The sequence below is a fragment of the Phyllostomus discolor genome, chromosome 1, assembly GCF_004126475.2.
Source record: "Phyllostomus discolor isolate MPI-MPIP mPhyDis1 chromosome 1, mPhyDis1.pri.v3, whole genome shotgun sequence".
NCBI classification, from domain to species: Eukaryota; Metazoa; Chordata; class Mammalia; order Chiroptera; family Phyllostomidae; genus Phyllostomus; species Phyllostomus discolor.
The window spans coordinates 67,539,974-67,559,831 of NC_040903.2; the positions used below are offsets into that span (position 1 = coordinate 67,539,974).

The window sequence follows — 19,858 nt, forward strand, 5'->3', positions numbered from 1 at the left end:
CTCTCTTGTGCCCCTCTACTGGCAACCTGGCCTGCAACCCATACACGTGTCCTGACTGTGCCTTGAACTGGCAACCCTTCGCTTCATGGTCCGGTGCTCAATCCACTGAGCCATGCCAGCCAGGGCCCTTTTTCTATTTCTTATTAAAGCAATAGATTCAAACCCTTTCATACCTTTATATGCCTCTAACATGTTCATTCTCTCAGCAGATTTTAAATCTCCAGTTCTCCCAATTTAAATCTTTCACACCTCAAAATGCCTTTTTCTTTTCTCACCACAGTCTTTCCTCCTGTTTTAGAAGAACTGTTCATCTTTCCAAGGCTGTTGTTACTCTGGATCCCACTTAGTATCTCTTCTATTAAAAGAGATTGCCTTCCCTTGGCCAACAATCTAGGGGATCTATCCCTTAAAACAAAAAGGAACTATGTACATTATCTCTTGGCCTTGTTTTGAGCAAGTAACTGAAATCTTCTCATTCCATCCTTTCACTAGCAAACTTGCTTACTTATGATGCTAAAATATTTACTCCCTATAATCAGGCTTTTATCTCAATGGCTCTTTTAAAGCAAAGACCTTGCTAATTGCTAAATTCATATCTACTCTTTTTTTAATTGAATTTATTGGAGTAACATTGGTTAAATAAAATTATATAGGTTTCAAGTGCACAACTCTACAATACATCATCTATATATTGTACTGTGTTCACCACCACCACCCCCCCAAGAAAAAAAACTCATGGACACAGACAACAGTATGGTGATTACCAGAGGGTAGGGAGGGAGGTAAAAGAGAGTAAAGGGGAAATAAAGGTGACAGAAGGAGACTTGACTTTGGGTGGTGAACATTCATAGCCTATTCTTAGTCCTCATTCTCCTTGAATGATATATAAAGCACGGCTCCTTCACTAATTCTATATGACAGACAAGAGTCTTTGGATTAAATTCTCAGGATCTTTCTCTTATCAATGAGGCAAATTTCCTCTTAGGAGTACTGTGAAATGTAATAAATATTCCAAATCATCTTTCATTACCTCACTCAAGATTCTGTTAAGTGTAGCATATAAAGCAGTATAATTAATATATTGTAATATTAATAATTATATGCTGGTTATATGGAATCAGACTATCGAGGTTCAAATCTCAGTTCTGCTATTTACTAACACAGATTAAAAAAAAGGACCACATAACCTGACAAGCTAAGTGTAGTAGGCCTGCATGGTGGCCCTTACAAACTCAGAGACCTAAAGTAACCACATAGGGTAGTCTGAAATTAAAACTTCCATCTAAAAGCGAGTCATGGCGGGTAGTCACATCCTGACCAGTATCTTTCTTGACAAAGGTCAATCTTTACCTTAAGTGAGCCTGTCTGTCTTTTTGCATCTACAATAAATACCTTTGGAATGTGAGGGCAATCCCCTTCTTCCAGACCCCTTAGGGCACAATCTCCCACCGAAAAGTTTCTTGTTCTCCCACATCAATCTCTGTGTGCTGTAACTGTTAACTATCTTGTACCCCTCAATGTGAAAGAAGTATCTGTTTTATTTTTCATTCAGTCTTACAGATTCTCTGCTTTGCTTTCTCCCCACTCCCTAATCTGCTAACAGTGAATTTTACATAACCCTCCTTATACCTCCTTTGATTCTAATGTATGAAATAAGTTGCAAAACTGCCATTCTCCTGAGCATTTTCTCAATTCGTTGAGATTTTACTTCCCAGCAATTGCCATCAGTTTGGCTCAAATTAATTCCAAAATGCTTACTGGTTTGGACATTTCTTACATTGACATTAAGCTGCATGAAATGAAAAAAGATATTCAATTACTATGTGCCTCAGTTTCCTCTGTTTTATGACATTCACAGTTAAAAGAATGAAGTGAGTAAATGGAAATATACATATATATAATCATTAAGTATTAAGAATAATGTTTGGCATTGTTATATAAATGTATGCCACTGCTGCATAATGAGCATTCTTTTTTTTTATGTAAACATCTTAATTTTATTATATATGTCTGTTTTAACGTAATTTAAGTTGTAGTTACATCATGGGAAATGTTTTAAAGGTAACCCATAGTCACAGTAACTATGTTATGCTTTTTGAAGTTTATACACATCAGACATGTATTTTTGGTTTGACATAAGCTACTATTGTAATTTTTGGCATGTTTTTGTTAAGAAATTTTTATAGATTTTATTTATTTATTTTTAGAGAGAGAAGGAAGGGAGAAAGAGAGAGAGAAACATCAATGTGCAGTTGCTGGGGGCCGTGGCCTGCAACCCAGGCATGTGCCCTGACTGGGAATCGAACCTGTGACACTTTGGTTCGCAGCCCACGCAATCCACTGAGCTACACCAGCCAGGTATAATGAGCATCCTTAATCAATAGTTGTAATTGCTCTTCAAAGAAAATAAAATACTTGAGGATGAAGATTTTTTTTCCCACCACCGAAACATATAGTGACTTCAAGTGAACTCGCCATGATGTTTCTTTCATGTGTTCATTAATTCAATAATTAATATATTCCCTCATCTATATAACTAGTTGCTGAGTTCTAGACAAGCTACTCTCCTGCAGTCTCTCCCACAGAGGCAGTGGTGCAGCAGGAGAAAATGGTATGGTGGGAATGAACAAGGGCCTTGGGTATGATCCAAGGAGCAAAGTCTCTGCTGTGTGACATTGGGCAAGTTACTCAACTATCTGAGCTTCATCTTCTATGACTATAGATTGAGCTTATGCAGACACACAGCAAAATGTACTGCTTAGCACACCGAGTACATAAATACTAGATGATCTCTTTCTTTCTTTCTTTGCCAAGACTGTTTTCATCTCATTACCTCTTACCTGTCATGACTACGTGTTTTTGATGTGTCATCCCATTCAACACATTCCACAAACTGACAGATTAATGTTATTCTATAAGTCTTATGTCGTTGCTCTTTTGAAATGTCTTCAGTGAATCTCTCCCTAGTGATTGCCAACTAGAGTTTAAAACTTCTAGGAATTTAAAATCCTCTGTGTTCTTACCCAAGCCTACATTTATGCTGCTTCATCTTACTGGTCTCCTTCACAGATCCAATGCTCTTATCCATTGGCTCGCAAACTTGACTGTACATCAGAATCATCTAGGTAGGGGTCACTTGAAAATTATTATGCCTAGGCCCCACCAGCTAGAGATTCTTTCTCTTTTCCTCTCATTCTTTCATTCACTCATTCTCAGCTGGGGCATGAGCACTGACATATTTTCAAGCTCCCCAACTGATAATGTAGTCAGGATTAAAAACTACTGTTTCAATCAGGCTGATCTGCCTTCCTGTCCCTAACCATAACCTGTATTTTTCCCAAAAACACCCTCTTGCTCATTCCATCTGGCCCCATTAAAATGTTAACTCCTACATAAAATCTCCCCCTTTACCCCAACATAAACTCAGTAAAAAAAGTTTTCTCCTTCCTTTGAACTTCTGTAATAATTAATTTCAATATGCTTCATTTTACCTTGCGCTATAGTTATTTGTGGGCATGTTCTTATTTCCCCAAACTAGGCTTTTGAGGGAAAGTTAAGTTTTTCTTATGACAAGTTGAGGCATTTTAGAAATTTAATCTTAACCCCTACAACATTCCCTCCCTTGAGGAAGGTATAACTTCCATATTTTATGAGTAAGGAAACTAAAACAATGAGAAATGGCTTGTGTAAGGATTTTAACCCTAATTATACTTTTTCTTTGTATATTACACATTCTACAGCTTGCTCCCTATTGTAAAAGCAGAAAAACATCCAATAAATGCTGAATGAATGTATAAGTTTTTATTTTAAGGTTGGTGACTGAAAACAAATTTAACTTCAAGTCAACATTCCTAACAATTGAGGAAAAATAAAAGAAATATACCCTGGCTATCTTCTTTTCCAAAATAATTATTTCAAAGTCATTGCTTAGTTCTGATATTTAAACTATTCTTAAAATAGTTTAGATAGCTAATGGAGAGACAATAGCTTTGAAAGCTAATATTTTAAGAAACAGAAAAGGATGAATTTGTACATATCAAAAACCAAAACTTGAATAATGTACTAATATTCTGTAAAGATAGTACATGACAAGAAAAAAAGCCTATAGGTGGCTGGGTGAGGAACTGCCTAGGGAAACAGGAAGAATATTCTGGTTCTGAGAAGAGGAGAGGCCTGGGAGCATCTGCAGAATGCGTACAAAGACGGAACCTGCTAACTAGCACCAAGAGCCACAAGGCACAGAAGTCCAGGTGCAAAGAGTTCTGAGCCACAGCACAGAACTCAGGAACCAGATATCCCTTTCCTAAACTTCTCATATGATGTAAGATACCTCAGTGCCTGGAAACCATTGAGAGAAGAAGGAAGAGGAGATGTGCAGGAGGCATGGTGGGGAGTGTGGGGAGAAACTGCGTATCACTCCAGAGAGACTGACATGTCTTTAATGGCAGGATGAAGTGCTTTCAGCTGTCAATCAGAATGAGGATTCAAGAAGAGAGGATGGGCTCAATCACAAAAGTTGAGCAAGATAACTTGAGTACTTATTTGTCTGTGAATATTACTGTTTAAATGTCGACCTTTACTAGAAATTAGTAAAATCAGATTCTCACTCTAACCTCATCATGAAGTGAATAATTTCCATATATTATCCAATGTAGGGAGGGAGGGTAGTTCTTAAATTTCTTCAACAGTAAAATGAAGGAATGGATCATGTTGAGGCATTTCTTCATTCTGAAGTTATACCACTTTTTAAAAATTTATTAATTATTTGTGGGTGGCATTGGTTAATAAAATTACACAAGCTTCAAGAGTACAATTCTATAATACATCACCTTTATAATGCAATGTGTGTTCACCACCCAAGTCAAATCTCCTCCATCACCGTATATTTGACTCCCTTTTGGTTGCAATTGCAAAAGGAATTGCTTTTTTCATCTCTTTTTCTGAATTTCATTGTTAGTATATAGGAACGCAGTGGATTTTTATCATTGATTTTGTGTCCTGCAACTTTACTGTATTTGTTTATTGTTTCTAATAGTGTTTTGGGTCTTTAGGGTTTTCTATATACAGAATCATGTCACCTGCAAAAAGTGACACTTGTACTTCTTCCTTCCAAATAATTTGGATGCTTTTTGTTTCTTTCTCTTGTCTGACTGCTCTGGCTGGGACTTCCGGAACTATGTTGAAGAAGAGTGGTGAGACTGGGCATCCTTGTCTTGTTCCTGATTTTTCAGAGAAGGCTTTCAGTGTTTCACTATCAAGTAGGATACTGGTTGAGGGTCTGTCAACTATGGCCTTTATTGTGTTGAGGTACTTTCCTTCTATACTCATTTGATTGAGTGTTTTAACCATAAATAGATGTTGTCACTTATCAAATGCTTTGTATGCATCCATTATTAAAATCATATGATCTTTATCCTTTGCTTTGTTAGTGTGGTATATTACAGTGATTGATTTGCATATGTTGCACAATTCTTGCTCCCCTGGAATACACCCCACTTGGACATATTGTATAATTTTTTCAGTGTATTGTTGTATTTGATTTGCTAGTATTTTGTTTAGGATTTTTGATTCTGTATTCATCAGAGACATTGGTCTGTAGTTGTTTTTATTGTTATCCAAGTTTTGGTGTCAGTGTTACGCCAGCCTCATAAATGACCCCCTTTACTCGTTGCTACCTCCTTCTACCCCCTTTCTCACTGGTAAACTCCATACTGTTTCAGTGTCTAAGTTTTTTTGTTTGTTTGTTTCTCTTGTCCATTTGTTACTTTCACTTTTATATCTCATATGAGTGAAATCATATGCTGCTTGACTTTTTCCATCTGATTTATTTTGCTGAGAATGATATTCTCAAGAAGTGTTTTTTAATTCTCACATTATATAATTTTTACCAATTTTGTCCTTAATGTTATGTCCTTTCATGTTTCTGTTATTATATATTTCTAAAATTTGAGAACAATTCAAATTAAAGATTAAGACCCACTTATTTAAATGGAACCAAAAATCAGTTAACTATTATTTTCTCAATCATAACATTTGCTTTTATCATTTGATGACAGTTTTATCTATATACAGAAGAAATTTCCCTGTTAACTGCAGGGACTATGGAACTTCCTGTCCTATACTACATACTCATAGAAGGTACACATAATTATTTGACATAAAGTAAATAGGTAAATACATGAACTTAGACTGATTCAGCAATAAGCTGAAGGGCATTTTATTCAGCACTACATATCAGGTGTCCTTAACTGGGTAGATTAGCCAAAGTTGTGTTACTTCAGTGTCCCTGGCACACATGAAGCTATAGGAAAAAAATAATTCAGACCAAAAATGGAAATAGTGATGGAGGAGGTAATGGTTTAAAATTCTCAGATACTATTGAATCTGCCCAGCACCTCAAAGGAAATTATGCGCATTAAAAGTAATACAGGAAAAACCACTAGACTCTCAAAGCAAATATTACAAATCACAATACTTGTAGTAATTCTCAATTTTAAGCAAAATGCAAGTGTTTCAGACTTGTAGATACTATTGTATAAAAATGTACTAGGTTTATATAAAGAGATCTATATTTCACATTTTCTAAAGAAGATAGCCCTACAATCTCACTTTTATACTACAGAAAACTAAAGGCTTGAGAAATTGAGTAACCTGAGATTTGAGCCCTAGTTTGCCTCCAAAAAATATGTTCTATAGGTTATGGTGCCTTCAAAACTATAAAGGATTTTACTATTATAAAGCACTTACCATTTTTTAAACTTTAAAAAAAATTTTACTGATTTTTAGAGACAGAGGGACAGAGGATAGAAAGGAGGGGAAAAGGAGGGGGAGGGAGAGAGAGGTCAATTTGTTGTTTCACCTATCCATGCATTCATCAGTAGATTCTTGTATGTGCCCTGACCCACAACCTTAGACAGAATCCACAACTTTAGTGTATCAGGATGATGCTCCAACCAACTGAACTACCTGGCCAGGGCTAAAGCACTTATCTTAACCTCCACGTAATGCAAGCTATTAAACAGCTGTCTAGCAACCAACTGCATTCTAGTGATATATTAACCATAAAAGAGACAAACACACACAAAAATATACTTACTCATTCCTGAGCATTCTCTATCACCATCCCATACATTAGAAACAGCATGTCCCGTCAACAGGAGGTTAATCAAACTTTGGCTATTAATAAAAATTAAAATATGAATAAACTTATTTTCAAACAAAAAATTATTCCTATGGTAAGGCACAAAGCAATGACTCTTTAAATTATGTTGTTTAAGAAACAAAGTATAAAAAAACTTTGTATTTTTCATTTTGTGCATTCAACAACACTGTTAACTGTATCACTACACGAATCACCGCAATGGTGCCTGTTGTTCTATACGTTCACATAAATTTAACAACTTTACCCAACATACCACATTCAAATGAATAAAAAAAGATAGACTGATAATTTACTTAATATTTATAATCATCTTTTAAAATACATATATAAATGTTATTATTTTGTGTTTGATGGAACATATGTGACCTCTGAGGCAGAAAGTTCTAAAGAGAAGTACTTAATTTCTTTAGAGCGAGTTATCACTGTTTTATCAATTTTAATTGAAACAGCTAAAAAAAATACTTGGAAGAGAAGGTAGTTTCATACAGAAAAATAAGAAACAAAACTTTTCACCCAAACAAGAAAGCATTTATAAATAGCTAAGGATATACTTATTTCTAGTCAAAATGAATAAATTTCATTTATTAAAGTTTTATTAATGGAACATCAAGTACAAGTTGTTACAATACTCCCATGCCATCTTGAAACAAAATATTTGCTACACCAAATGCACCAGATACATAAACCTAAAGTGGAAATGAACATTTTGTACCTAAGATAAGCAATGCATAAAGCACAAGACTGCTCAAATTGACTTAATGCTGTCAAACTGACACGCAAAATTTTCTGACTATGTAATACTTTATTCTAAGTCAAGTTCTTAAAAATTAAAGTTCATCTGAAGAAATAATAAATGTTAGCTAATTACCTGCCATGTCCATACACAGGATCTATCAAAGGTTCAGTTGAATCTTCAATTTCATTTTTTATGTTTTCAATGCCCTAAAAAACCCAAATATTCTTGGCTTATTTCAAATACTAGAAACAAGAATCATAATAATTTAAAAATTGAACAGTTCATACTACAGATTAATAAAACACAATTATTTAACTAATTTTTCTCCCAAAGAATTAACCAGATTTAAATTAGGGGTACATTTGAGATGATAATGGAAGTTTCCCCAAGAATATCTTTTTATTTTCTCTCATGGGTTCTATATAAAGAATACAGGTAATAGATCTAATGTTGATTAATAAGTAGAGAGAGAGAGAATGTTTAAGTTTCAAGAGGAGGAAAGAGAAAATTATTTAATCCAAAAGTTAGTATTTATTTAATTTTAGGCTAAATTAAATTCAAAGCCAATATACCTGCTAAGGCATCTAATGTATTTTCCTAGGTCATTTAAAAGCATATTGGTACTAAGTATGTACACACATGAGTGTTGATAGAGATAGTACATTTAAATCCAAAAGGTATAACTGATACATAAGAAAAGAAAAGGTTTGCTTCTGATTGTGTATTCTCACAAATACTGGTAATTTAAATGTGTACTGACAAAAATATAAATAAAGAGAGCCAGGAAGCTTATTTTCTTGAAAACAATTTTATGGTATTTTTAATCCCCAAAAGGGCATCCATAACCCAAAAGGTCTAGATACTGGATCACTGTAAGAAGTCCTGGGCATCTTCACTTGATCAGCCCCAAAACAACAAAGATAATATGCCATTCGCTGTGCTACTCATTCAACTTCAACCATTGGTTCTATCAGATTACAGGCTACTTCTAAGGATTAAAGAGACAATTAACCAATGATCAAAATATGTAATGACTGTGTAAGTACCTGTAGGAGGACAAAACAAGTATGAGATCCTGCACCTGCCTTCCTTGTAAACAACACTACAAAGCAGGCTCTGATAAAGCCAAAATGAACAACAGGGACAAGTGACATAACCATCGGGGAGGGAAGAGCCATCATTTTAAAGACAGGCTCAAGGAAGAACAACTAACATGATGACGGTTTATTGGCTGTAAAGGACAAGAGACAGAGGACGTATCACAAGTCTTGAGCGTAAAAAACTGCCGAATAATGAATAGTTAAGATGAAGGTATAAGAAGCCAGTTATCTTAGACTCTATCACTCACTGCTTCTAACCAACTACCCCGTACTTTTCCTCCTTTCACTTAAACATCCTCCTAAGTGTTTTTAAATTTCTAAATTTAAAACATGCTTCTAAATATGCCCCGTTCCTTTTCCATTTCCACCGTCGCTGCCCTAGCTTAGGTTCATCTATTTCAAAAACGACGTTTCTAGTCTCCCCGAACCTACACATATACTCCACACACCAACTCCCTCCAGCACACCTCTTATCCCAATCTCCTGAATCTTTTATTAACAAAAACATCTTGCTACTCCCTTGTTGAAAATTCTTTTTGTGTATTAATATTGGCCACATGAAATCTAAACTGTTTTTCCATAATATACAAAGGCCTTCATATTCTAAACCTCATTTACATAACTGCCCAGCCTCATCTCCCACAGTTGCCTTTCTGGTGTATTATGCTGCAGTGGTACGGAGCCACTTAAAGGTCCCCAGACACGTGTTACACCACCAACTGACTGTACCTTTATATTTGTTATTCCCACTGCTTAGAAAATCTTCCCAGAGCTCTTTCATCTAGAAAACTTTGCCTCATCTACATAAGGTCTCCTTTGACCCCACCAAATAATCTTAGGCATACCTTTACTATTTTCCCTTCATGCTTTGTCCACACAACACAGACACACACACACACACACACACACTGCCATAATGGAAGTAGTTAATGTGTTGATTGTTGTTTATGACACTGAAAAGGAATCATTAAACACAAGTGTATCCCACATTATAAGTCCAGCACCTAATAAAGAGTAAATACTCAGTGAACATTTGTCCAATGAAAGAAGTTTGATTGTAGACATGGTGAATCTAGTAGGATAACTGAGACTAACAGGCTACTACAGATGTGAGACTGGGGCTGTACTTACTGGATTTAAACACAAAGGTAAGCTGAGAGGATAAAGTACCCATAAAAGAAGCAGAGTATAGAACCTAGGTACTGAAATTTTTGAAATATGAAAGCTTAGTAGAGAAGAGAAAGAACCAGGGGATAACAGGTAAAGGAGGAAAGAAAGATATAAACAAAAAAGTAATTATGGGACATCACAGGAAGAGAACATTGTATAATGATTTATTAGCTAAGTTAAGAAAGGGAGCAGAAGTTAGAAAGAGCTTCCAGCAGAGGTTAAGGTGTCAATTGCCAGACATTCCTAAGAGCAAAGAAACTAAAATTCAGAACTAAAACCTCAGAAACTAAGCACTGGGTGCATTTCATGATTAGTACATTATTGATAACCTTTGCAGTCCAGAGGACAATGAGTGAAAGTAAGTTTCAGAGTCGTTAACTAACAACAAGTGAGTGATGAGGAAACAGAATTATTATCCGAATAAGAGATTTTTTTTAACTTATTTTTAGACAGAGGGGAGGGGGGAAGGGAGAAAGAGAGGGAGAAAAACATCAATGTGTGGTGCCTCTCACACATCCCCTGTTAAGGACCTGGCCTGCAACACAACCATGTGCCCTAACTAGGAATGGAACCAGTGACCCTTTGGTTCGCAGGCTGGCGCTCAATCCACTGAGCCACACCAGCTAGAGACTGCATAAGAGATTTTTATTCTGAGATTTAGAAACAGAACCAAGAATAATTTTCCTCATAGGAGGAAAAAATATACTAAAGTCAAACTAATAAAGGCCAGCAGAAGCATCTTCTTAAACAAACCTTTGTCAGTAACACAGAATACAGAAAAAGCAATACTCCAAATTTGTTTCCCCACATTGAATACTGGTCCAAGACAGCATCTTTTAATTCGGATAAACTTCTGAATGATCTTTTTCTGGAGGGTGAAAAGAATTAAGTATTAGTAGCATCCTGAGGCATACTACTACATCCATATATGGAAAAAATGCTTAAACTGTCCTTTACATCAAAATGTATACATACAAAATAGGAGATTTTTGCAAGTGTCTCAATTTTTCAAATACAAGTTTAGCCATTAAGAGCAAAAGCTATTGCTGACAACTGTCCCTCTGTATAACATATCTCATTAAGGTAGAATGCCTACTTGGTGGGGAATCTCTTCATTTCCTAGGTGAACTGTCTGGCATTGATAAATTCTTCAGTAATTATACTGGTACTTAAGGAATAAAGTTGCACTCTTCTGAGATGAGCTTAAGAACAAACAAAACTTGACTTTTCTACCTTTATGACTTCTTTTAAAAGAAACTGAGGTTATATTTCAAATCAAATGCCACTATACTGCTATCACTATAGCTATCCTTACTGTCTATTTTGTTATAAGATGTTTAAAAGTTCTAATGAAAGCATGGCACTTTTAATGAAAATTATACAAAGCATATTTTGGCAAATAATAAATAATTCAAATATTTATTCTACTACAAACCTTTACACTCAGGACACAGAAACATTAGGCTAAAATTATTTTTTATTGTAATGATGAAAAAGCTTTTAATGTTATAAAAAGTATATTTTGATAGTTAATTTAGGAATCCAAATAATTTAAGTACACATTTACAAATTATTTTTTTTAATCTGAACACAAATTAATCCTCAGGCATATAAATCTAAATACCTTTCCCCAGTATGAACAGATTTAAAATGGCAATGTGTCCACAAGGTAAGTATTTTAAATGTTCCAATGTTACTTACTGAATTAATGCATGAAATCGCTCAAAGCCAAGCTCTTCGACAGCCAAGGCAGCTATACATAAAAGACACTTTTCAGCACTACACATGGCAAATAAATGACACAAGATACACACAGCAGGCTGTAAATATTTCAAGCAATCAAAAATTTCCCTCTTTCCTTACTCCCTTAAAATCCTCAGTTTGTTTTCAACTTCATTATAATATAAATTTATATTTCAATATCTTAGTTACCATAATTATAACTAAATGGATATAATTATAAGAGTGTAGAAGGATGGTTAAATAATAAACACTTCTTTTCAATTCAGTTATGCTAGGAAAGTTTGTAAAATGAGAAATTATTGGCAATCCTAGTGCCGCATCACTGTAATATGTCCTGCACTTTTAAATAATCTTTTGATCCACAGATCCAAGAAAAATCACAAAACTAATCTTCCTTTATATAATATAAAATCTTTAGGTTTAATGCTTAATTATTAAACAAACATGTATAAAAAGGCATAGCACTCTGAAACTATACAGGTTCAAGAACAGCTTTAAGTTTGTTTCCTCATTAATTTGTACAATTTTTGAGAAGTTTTCAATAATTTATTTAGATTATGTGTACTAATGCAGTACAGTTATAAATTTAAAAAATCAAATAAAAGTAAGTCAAAGAAAGCATTTAAACCAAAGGTAATCTTTAGCACTTTCCAGGTGCCAGGCCCCTTTCCTCACTCACTTCGCATCACAGCCCTGCTGGTCCTCACGTCTCAGAGGAGGCGGAGGGGCTCAGAGGAGAACGTCCCCTGTGCCCGCAGCAGTCAGCAGCAGAGCTGAGACTGCCACCCAGAGTGTCATGGCTCCCCACAGATAAAGTCAAATCAAAATGCCAACCCTAGTTTATCAAAATGAACAATTTCTTATGTGTGTGTATATATATATATATATATATATATATTTATGAAGCAGATCTTAGTATTTAAGTCTTACTAATTGGAAATTGATTCAGTAAGAATTCAAAGTTTAAAATTTTTGATTTACAATTTAAAAGGTCACACAATATGCTAGCCTTTCAAAGTACAGTTTAAATTTGCAAATGTTTCAAATTACTTCTTAAAATCTTTAAATTTCCAATGGCTTAAGTAATCTTTTCATTTGTGTGGGAAACAAACTGAAATTGAACCTGAGTATTCACTACTGCAAACAAGTGTGCATTACCAGAAGCCAAAACTATACACACCACACAAGCCAATGAAATTGATGTTTGTACAGAATGTAATATTGATAATGGGGAAAATATCACATTTAAAATTTCAGAAAAAATAAAAATTCTATCTAATCTTTTCCAAACTGTACTACTACTCTTTCTGTGCCTGATTATCTAAATAATTTTACTGGGCATACACTACAAAAGTTGACATAAAGATAGTAATTTTAGAGAAAGAAGGCAAGCAAAATAAAAAGCTTAGCAGGCAAGATGGTGAAAAAGTATAAAACACAAGAAAAAGAACATAGCTGGGAATAAAGGGAAGAATAGGTAAAGTAGATTGTTACATGGAATAAAATTTTAATGTAAGTTCATTACATTGTCAACATCTAAGGGTAAATTCTCAAATTTTCAGTTAACAAAACTTTTTCAAACTTATATGATTATAAAAAAACAAATTTTAAATCTGGTTTTATTCATGTCCACTATTAGAATGAGGCAAACAAAGTAAATTGAAAGATTACTAAAAGATGTTTTTTGAAGGGAAATTCACTATAGTAAGCCCACTTAAATTAGTTATTGAAGTCCCTACGTTAACATATTGTGGGGCCACTTAATATATCACTATGGAATGTACAGAATAATCCATAGTAAGCACACAGTATAAACCAAGATACCAATTAAAAAATGTTACAAAAAAGATCTTACTACTTTCTCACATTTCAATATAGAGACTGGCTTTAAGCACCTAATCTTTAAAAGAATTTTGAATTAGTTCAACTATTCCTGTCAAAATTTTGATTACCTTAATGAAACTCTTAAACATGCTTACATGCAACCCACTAAAACTGGAAAATATTAAAAAACAATCTTAATGACATTTTTACTATCATCCTTGTATGTTCCACTCATTTCCTTCAACTGTATTATCAACTCTAAAAATATTCTTCATTTTTTGTAAGATTTTATTGAAGGGCCTGAGAAAGAAACACCACTGAAGTTAGTTTTAAAAATTCTTCCTGCAGACGCACAGTCACGAGAATGCACTGGTGTGCCTGCAGCCGTACAGAGCCCAAACACTGACATCACACACACACTCCAGCTCCAGGGGGCAGCAGTGAGTCACAGACACTCAGTCCTACAGGGAAGGCAAGCTGTGTATCACAAACAATACAAATTTACTTTCTGGAAGTCCGCTAATTTCTTTAATAACAACTTCCATGGATGATAGTTAATGGAAAGCATTATGGGTAGAATAAGTCACGTATTCAATATAAGCACTTGGAAATACCAATTATCAAAAGCCACCTACAAGCAAGATAGTTCCTGAAAAGAAAAACAGAACAGCAACTCTTTTTACCTAGCTTCTGTACCACTAGTTCATTCTGGCAGTTTTCAGGTCAGTTACATAAGAACTTCAAAGGCTGAAGACCACAGGATATATGATTTTTATAAGAAAAGTAGTTTTTTTATTTCTTTTAAAGAGAAACCTCCAAAGTCTGAAAACTTAGATGCAAAATTAAAACTCATAATTAAAATTACTTTAAAATAATTCATATACAGTAATAAAGTCAAAAAAGTTTAGGAGGAAAGAAAACATGTAGTGAAAAAAATAGTCCCCATCTTTGCTCTAGGAAGCAACTAAAAATATTTTAAGAAATTTTCTAATGTCAAAAAAAATTTCTGGGTGGGCTGGAATGGGAGTAAGTCGGAGAAAACTGTACTTGAACAATGATTAAAATAAAATTTAAAAAAAAATTTTCTTTTTTTCCCAATACCAAAGTAAGCAATTGAGGCATCTGAAATTAAAGTATATAGAAATATGTTCTTTAAACTTTCTAAATGAGAGTTCTAAAGCTCACAAGGGAATGTCATCAAGCACGTTAACTAGAATATTTTTTTAAGTTTAAGAGACACATTTCCTTTTTTTCCAAAAATGAAAGCAAAAATAAATAAATGCAATACCCTTGAGTAATCACAATCATCAAAAGGAAAATGAAAAATACTAAGGCTCATGAATTAAGCTTAGGCTAAAAAGATACATTATGAAAATTTTAATCCTTCTTTAAAAATTTCAATAGTTTTATTAAAACAAAGGTATAAGAAATTACTTTAGGAAAAAAATGTATCTTACAAGAAGAATGTTCCACTTGGCAACTGGACTCTGCAGGACTCCCAGAAATACTAGCAGTTTCCTCAGTTGTCTTTCCTTTTAACCATGAAACCAAGCAGTATGATCCAGAGTTGTCACAACAGGCACTTTCTAAAATATCACATAAGGTGTGACACAGGAGTTCCTTCCGCTCTTCCTCTAAAATAACCAAAGTATAAGTTATAATGGTTTTCTTTGGAAAAAAACAAAAATAATCCAGGCATGAATACAAATCCTAAGAATGTGTTAATCCTAATCAAGCATTTTAAGTGGGGGAAAAATCCACAACAAGTCTTAAATTATATTTTAGGAAATAACGTACACGAGGGTTACAATGTCACCATTACTAAATAATTCCATTAATGAGAAAAAGAATCCTAAAAAATGCAGAAAATTAAACATTAGGAGAAAAAAAATGTTACCTGATACTGATCACCTCTTTCTTAGCTGCAACTGAAGCATTTAAACCATGAGGGTGTCTTTATTGTAGAAGCAGGCACTATGTAAGGGACTGTTGAGACCTCTATATTTTCCCCATTTCTGAATTAGTCTAATGTCTTTGATTCCCCTGTCCCACAGGGTAAGAATAATGAGATAATATACCCTCAGCACATACAATAATACCACAACCCATTACATTAGCAGGGGCCACTGTCATTACGCCTCGTGACACAGACGCTACTGGCACTGTATTGCTGCTGTAATTTGATCTATAGATTTTTATTTTAAAAGCACAAATGCTCAATTTCTTTCTGAACCTTAGCCACCTTCCTCTTTTCAGGGAGTATTACTCTCTGAAAGCAGTATTGCTTTCTGAAACTTTCAAAAGGGATAAAGATATATACACATCCTATGTAAAATTTTATGCTATAGAGAGAGGGTTCCAACTCTCCTAACAGACTGAATGGTCTTTAAAGGCAGAAACTGTGCCGTTCACTTTATAACCTTCACAGCACTCATGACAATGCAATATAAATTTTTTATCAATGTGAATATATTTCTGTGCAAGAAATCTTATTATTAAAAATTCATGTTAATAGTATCTCTTGAATAGTCTCTTCTCTACTAAAATTTATTTTGTATTCCCACTATTAATGAATAAAAAATGCAAGGCAATAACATTTTAACTCTTGAATTCCAGATCACTAGTAGATTATATGTGTGTGGTTTGGAAGCTGTTTTGCCCTAATATACTAACTGGGATTATAATATATCCTACCTCCTTCTAGAAGTTATTGTGAGGTCCATATGAAATTGTGTAAGTGAAGTAAAAATCTTTGTAAACTGTCAAGTGGAATGTAAATTTTTTTATTATCAGGTAGTACCATACAGTTCTCTCACCTAATTATATTGCAGAAGCTATGACAGCTTCATTTGCAATTTAGTTCAGATTTGCAATATTATTTGCATTGTGTAAAACATTATACTAAAAGATGCAGAAATACAAAAATAACTCTGAGTTCTTGCTCAAAGCTAAATAAGACAAAGCAAACATACATAAATGACTATTCTTTATGGGATGCTTTAATTTAACAGTTTAGGGTAATGTACACTGTTTTAGCAAGAGGCCAAAGCTTTTTCCCTTATATTGTTATATTATCCTATCTTATACATCTTAGGAAACCAAATTTGGAAATACAGGTATTTTAAAACTTGAAGTCACTGTCCATGAATCTTTCTAAAATATGAAAAAAAATAAACCTCAAGAAAAAATATCCCATTAATAGTTTACATTTTAAGATAGATAATTTTAACTAAACTATTACCAATGAATTCTCCACAGGTCATCTGTAAAATAGAAGCTACAGTAAAAGTTTATGAAAGACAGCTATCATACCTGGGCAATCCCTCCAAGAAGACTTCTCAGAAGAAAACAGGAGCTTCTTCAAAAGAAATGCCTTTATACAATTAAAGCAATAATTATTAGCATACATTATAAACATAAATCACTGTTATTTCAAAGTGGAAAAAAAATAATTTGTACCTCCTACATAATCTTTTGAATAGGCCTATAAAAATTTCAAATGGCTCCCCTTCACATTCAACAGTAACTGGGCATAATTATCTATTCAGAATATACTATTATAAACTTAATTCTATATCCATAAAATTCATCTTCTTTCATAATACACAATTCCTGGTAAATAAAGAACTGACTCAAAATAAGACACACAACTGGAAAATTGAAGAAACATAATGTGAAGGCCCTACAGAATAGGAACAAGTCTACATTTCTCTTTGATTTCTTGGGAGGAAAGAAATCTAAATACAAAATCTAAGAAGTCAGAGCTCTATTAGCTCTGATTTGTGATACAAGAATACCACTGCAAGAGTCATGATTATAAGAAGCTTCTGACTTCCTGGTTTAACTCACAGATGTAATGTTTAAAAGAAAAAACAAACTGATTTCTAACCTTTTCCTTAAATGAGTCAAATCCGCTACACTGGTGATTTAATGCAAAGCAGTTCAGTGTAATACAGTGTTTCCTTCTCCAACTACAGTTTGAGGGCTATCTGCAACCTAGTCTTATTTAAAAGGCAGATTCTTATGCTCTGTCTATTGTCTCTGAATCTCGAGGGGGCAGATTCAAGAAAAAGAGGTTACTATGGTGATTCTTATTCATATGTGTTTGAAAGCAGTAGTATACAGATAAGAGGACTGCTTTGAGTCAGACAGAGGTAGGTTTAAATCCTAGTTCCACTACTCTACTAGTTAAAAATAATAACACAAACTTCAAAAGGTTGCAGTGAGGATTATATGAGATAATCTATGTAATGCACTTAGCACAGTACCTGGCATCTAATAAGCAATTATTTCAAGGAATTTTAACAAAAATATTAAATATTACATATTCTCATGGAAATAAAATCTATAAATTCTACAATCAAGTGCTTCCGATTTTCACCCAAAATGACAATAACCATAAAATTAAGTAGTATAACTACATTATAAAATTTTGGAAAAGTGAGATGGGACACCCATTATTTCACCACTAATACAACTACTTAGCACTTTGGTATACTTATTTCTAGTCTTTCTTTCATAACTTCTGTAAATTTTATTGTAAGTGAGAAGCATAATGGGTTATGTGATTATTTTCCATTTTGTTTTCCCACAGAACTCATAATTATAATTCTTAATCACTAAATTTCTATCAAGCTATCAATATTAAACATTATCACTATCAATATCACTTAAACATTATTTCATGTTTAAACTACATTATTGTACATTAACTTGTCTGCAATTTTTTTACTATACTATACTATAAATATAAAAGCTACTTATTGAATATAACACTTCCCATATTAAGTATTATTTCTTTAGGAAAGATTCACAGGAGTACATCTAATACAGATCAAAAAATCTGCATTATCATAGCTCAAAGTATAATGTAAAACTCCTCCCCCAAAAATCAAAGTACAAATTTGCACTACACAGTGATACATGAGTATGTCAAAACCATCCTACCTTAGATGCACTGGAAATTATTTTCCTATAGTTAATAATACTCTAATAACTACGTGTGATGTCAGTGGATGTGAGATTTATCAGGATGATCAATTAGTAAGTTATTTAATGTCTAGTCACTGGGTTGTACACCTGAAACTGATATAATAACTTATGAAAACTGTAATTGAAAAGTAAAAATGATTTTACAAAAAGATTAGAAAGAGTAAGCAGTAGAGTCTAGTAACAGTTCTATTTGTACTTTCTTGGATTCCTATTGAGTTTGCAGATCCTTTGGCTGTCCAGCACCATTCCACCTGTTATGATTGCATGTAAATGCTCATTCCACCTCTGTGGTCTTAGTGTCTTATAATCAACTTGTATAAATTCTTTGTATAAGAAAGACAATATCCACTTATTGTTCATATGCACTGAAAATATTTTTCTGTGCTTGGAACTCATCCTTTCTCTTAGACAGTTGACAATACATTGTTTTTTAGTTTTTCTGTACCTGAATATTATATCAAGAATATGTTTGGTATATGGTATTAGATGATCTAAATTCATTTTCCCCTCAAACTGCCAGCCAATCATATCAGTGACAATCAGTAAATTTCATTTTATTCCACCACTGACTTATTTAATCTTTATTGTATATTTTCCATTACCATTTAGCACCACTGATATATATAGTTCCTTCTTTATCAAAGCATCTGATAAATTCTTGGTAAGTTGTTATACGTAATGTGGTCTACTACTGTACTAATAGTTCCATAGTATGACTATTCTTCTAGCAACGGTGCCATGTTTTAATTTTTATAATTTAAAAAGTTTTAATATCTGGACTTGCTCCTTTCCCTTTATTACTCCTAATGATTTACTTTGACTTTTACTTGAAATTGTAATATAAACAAAATTGTTCTATGATTGAAAAGATTTATGTGACTATGAAACTGAATTACTACCTCAAAGATACATCAGGATTTTGACCACTACAATTATCCCTTGTTTCACAGCACCCCCACCTGCAAAAATAACTACCGTTCTGGAATTTTATAAAACACAAAACTCCTGTAGCATACCTTGCATTTAACTACATTCACAGACTTACAATAAAGACCTGAGGTACTATTAATGGGGGCAGTGTTAATATAATCTAATTTGCAAATGAGAAGGGCAATGAATATTCAAATTCAG

General features: G+C 33.6%; 1 protein-coding gene across 3 annotated transcripts in view; it reads right to left on the bottom strand.

Moving 5' to 3' along the window:
- MINDY3 (MINDY lysine 48 deubiquitinase 3) overlaps positions 1 to 19,858 on the bottom strand; it is a 94,445-nt gene that overhangs the window by 64,885 nt on the left and 9,702 nt on the right. For 2 of the 3 annotated variants that reach the window (XM_028506055.2, XM_036024173.1), the window contains exons 3-8: positions 17,048 to 17,108; positions 15,193 to 15,369; positions 11,870 to 11,921; positions 10,922 to 11,036; positions 8,031 to 8,104; positions 7,097 to 7,176 (exon numbers count right to left, since the gene is read on the bottom strand). In XM_028506055.2, the coding sequence (XP_028361856.1) occupies positions 7,097 to 7,176; positions 8,031 to 8,104; positions 10,922 to 11,036; positions 11,870 to 11,921; positions 15,193 to 15,369; positions 17,048 to 17,108 (559 nt within the window). The remainder of the gene's footprint in view (positions 1 to 7,096; positions 7,177 to 8,030; positions 8,105 to 10,921; positions 11,037 to 11,869; positions 11,922 to 15,192; positions 15,370 to 17,047; positions 17,109 to 19,858) is intronic. The other variant, XM_028506056.2, reaches the window with a different exon arrangement.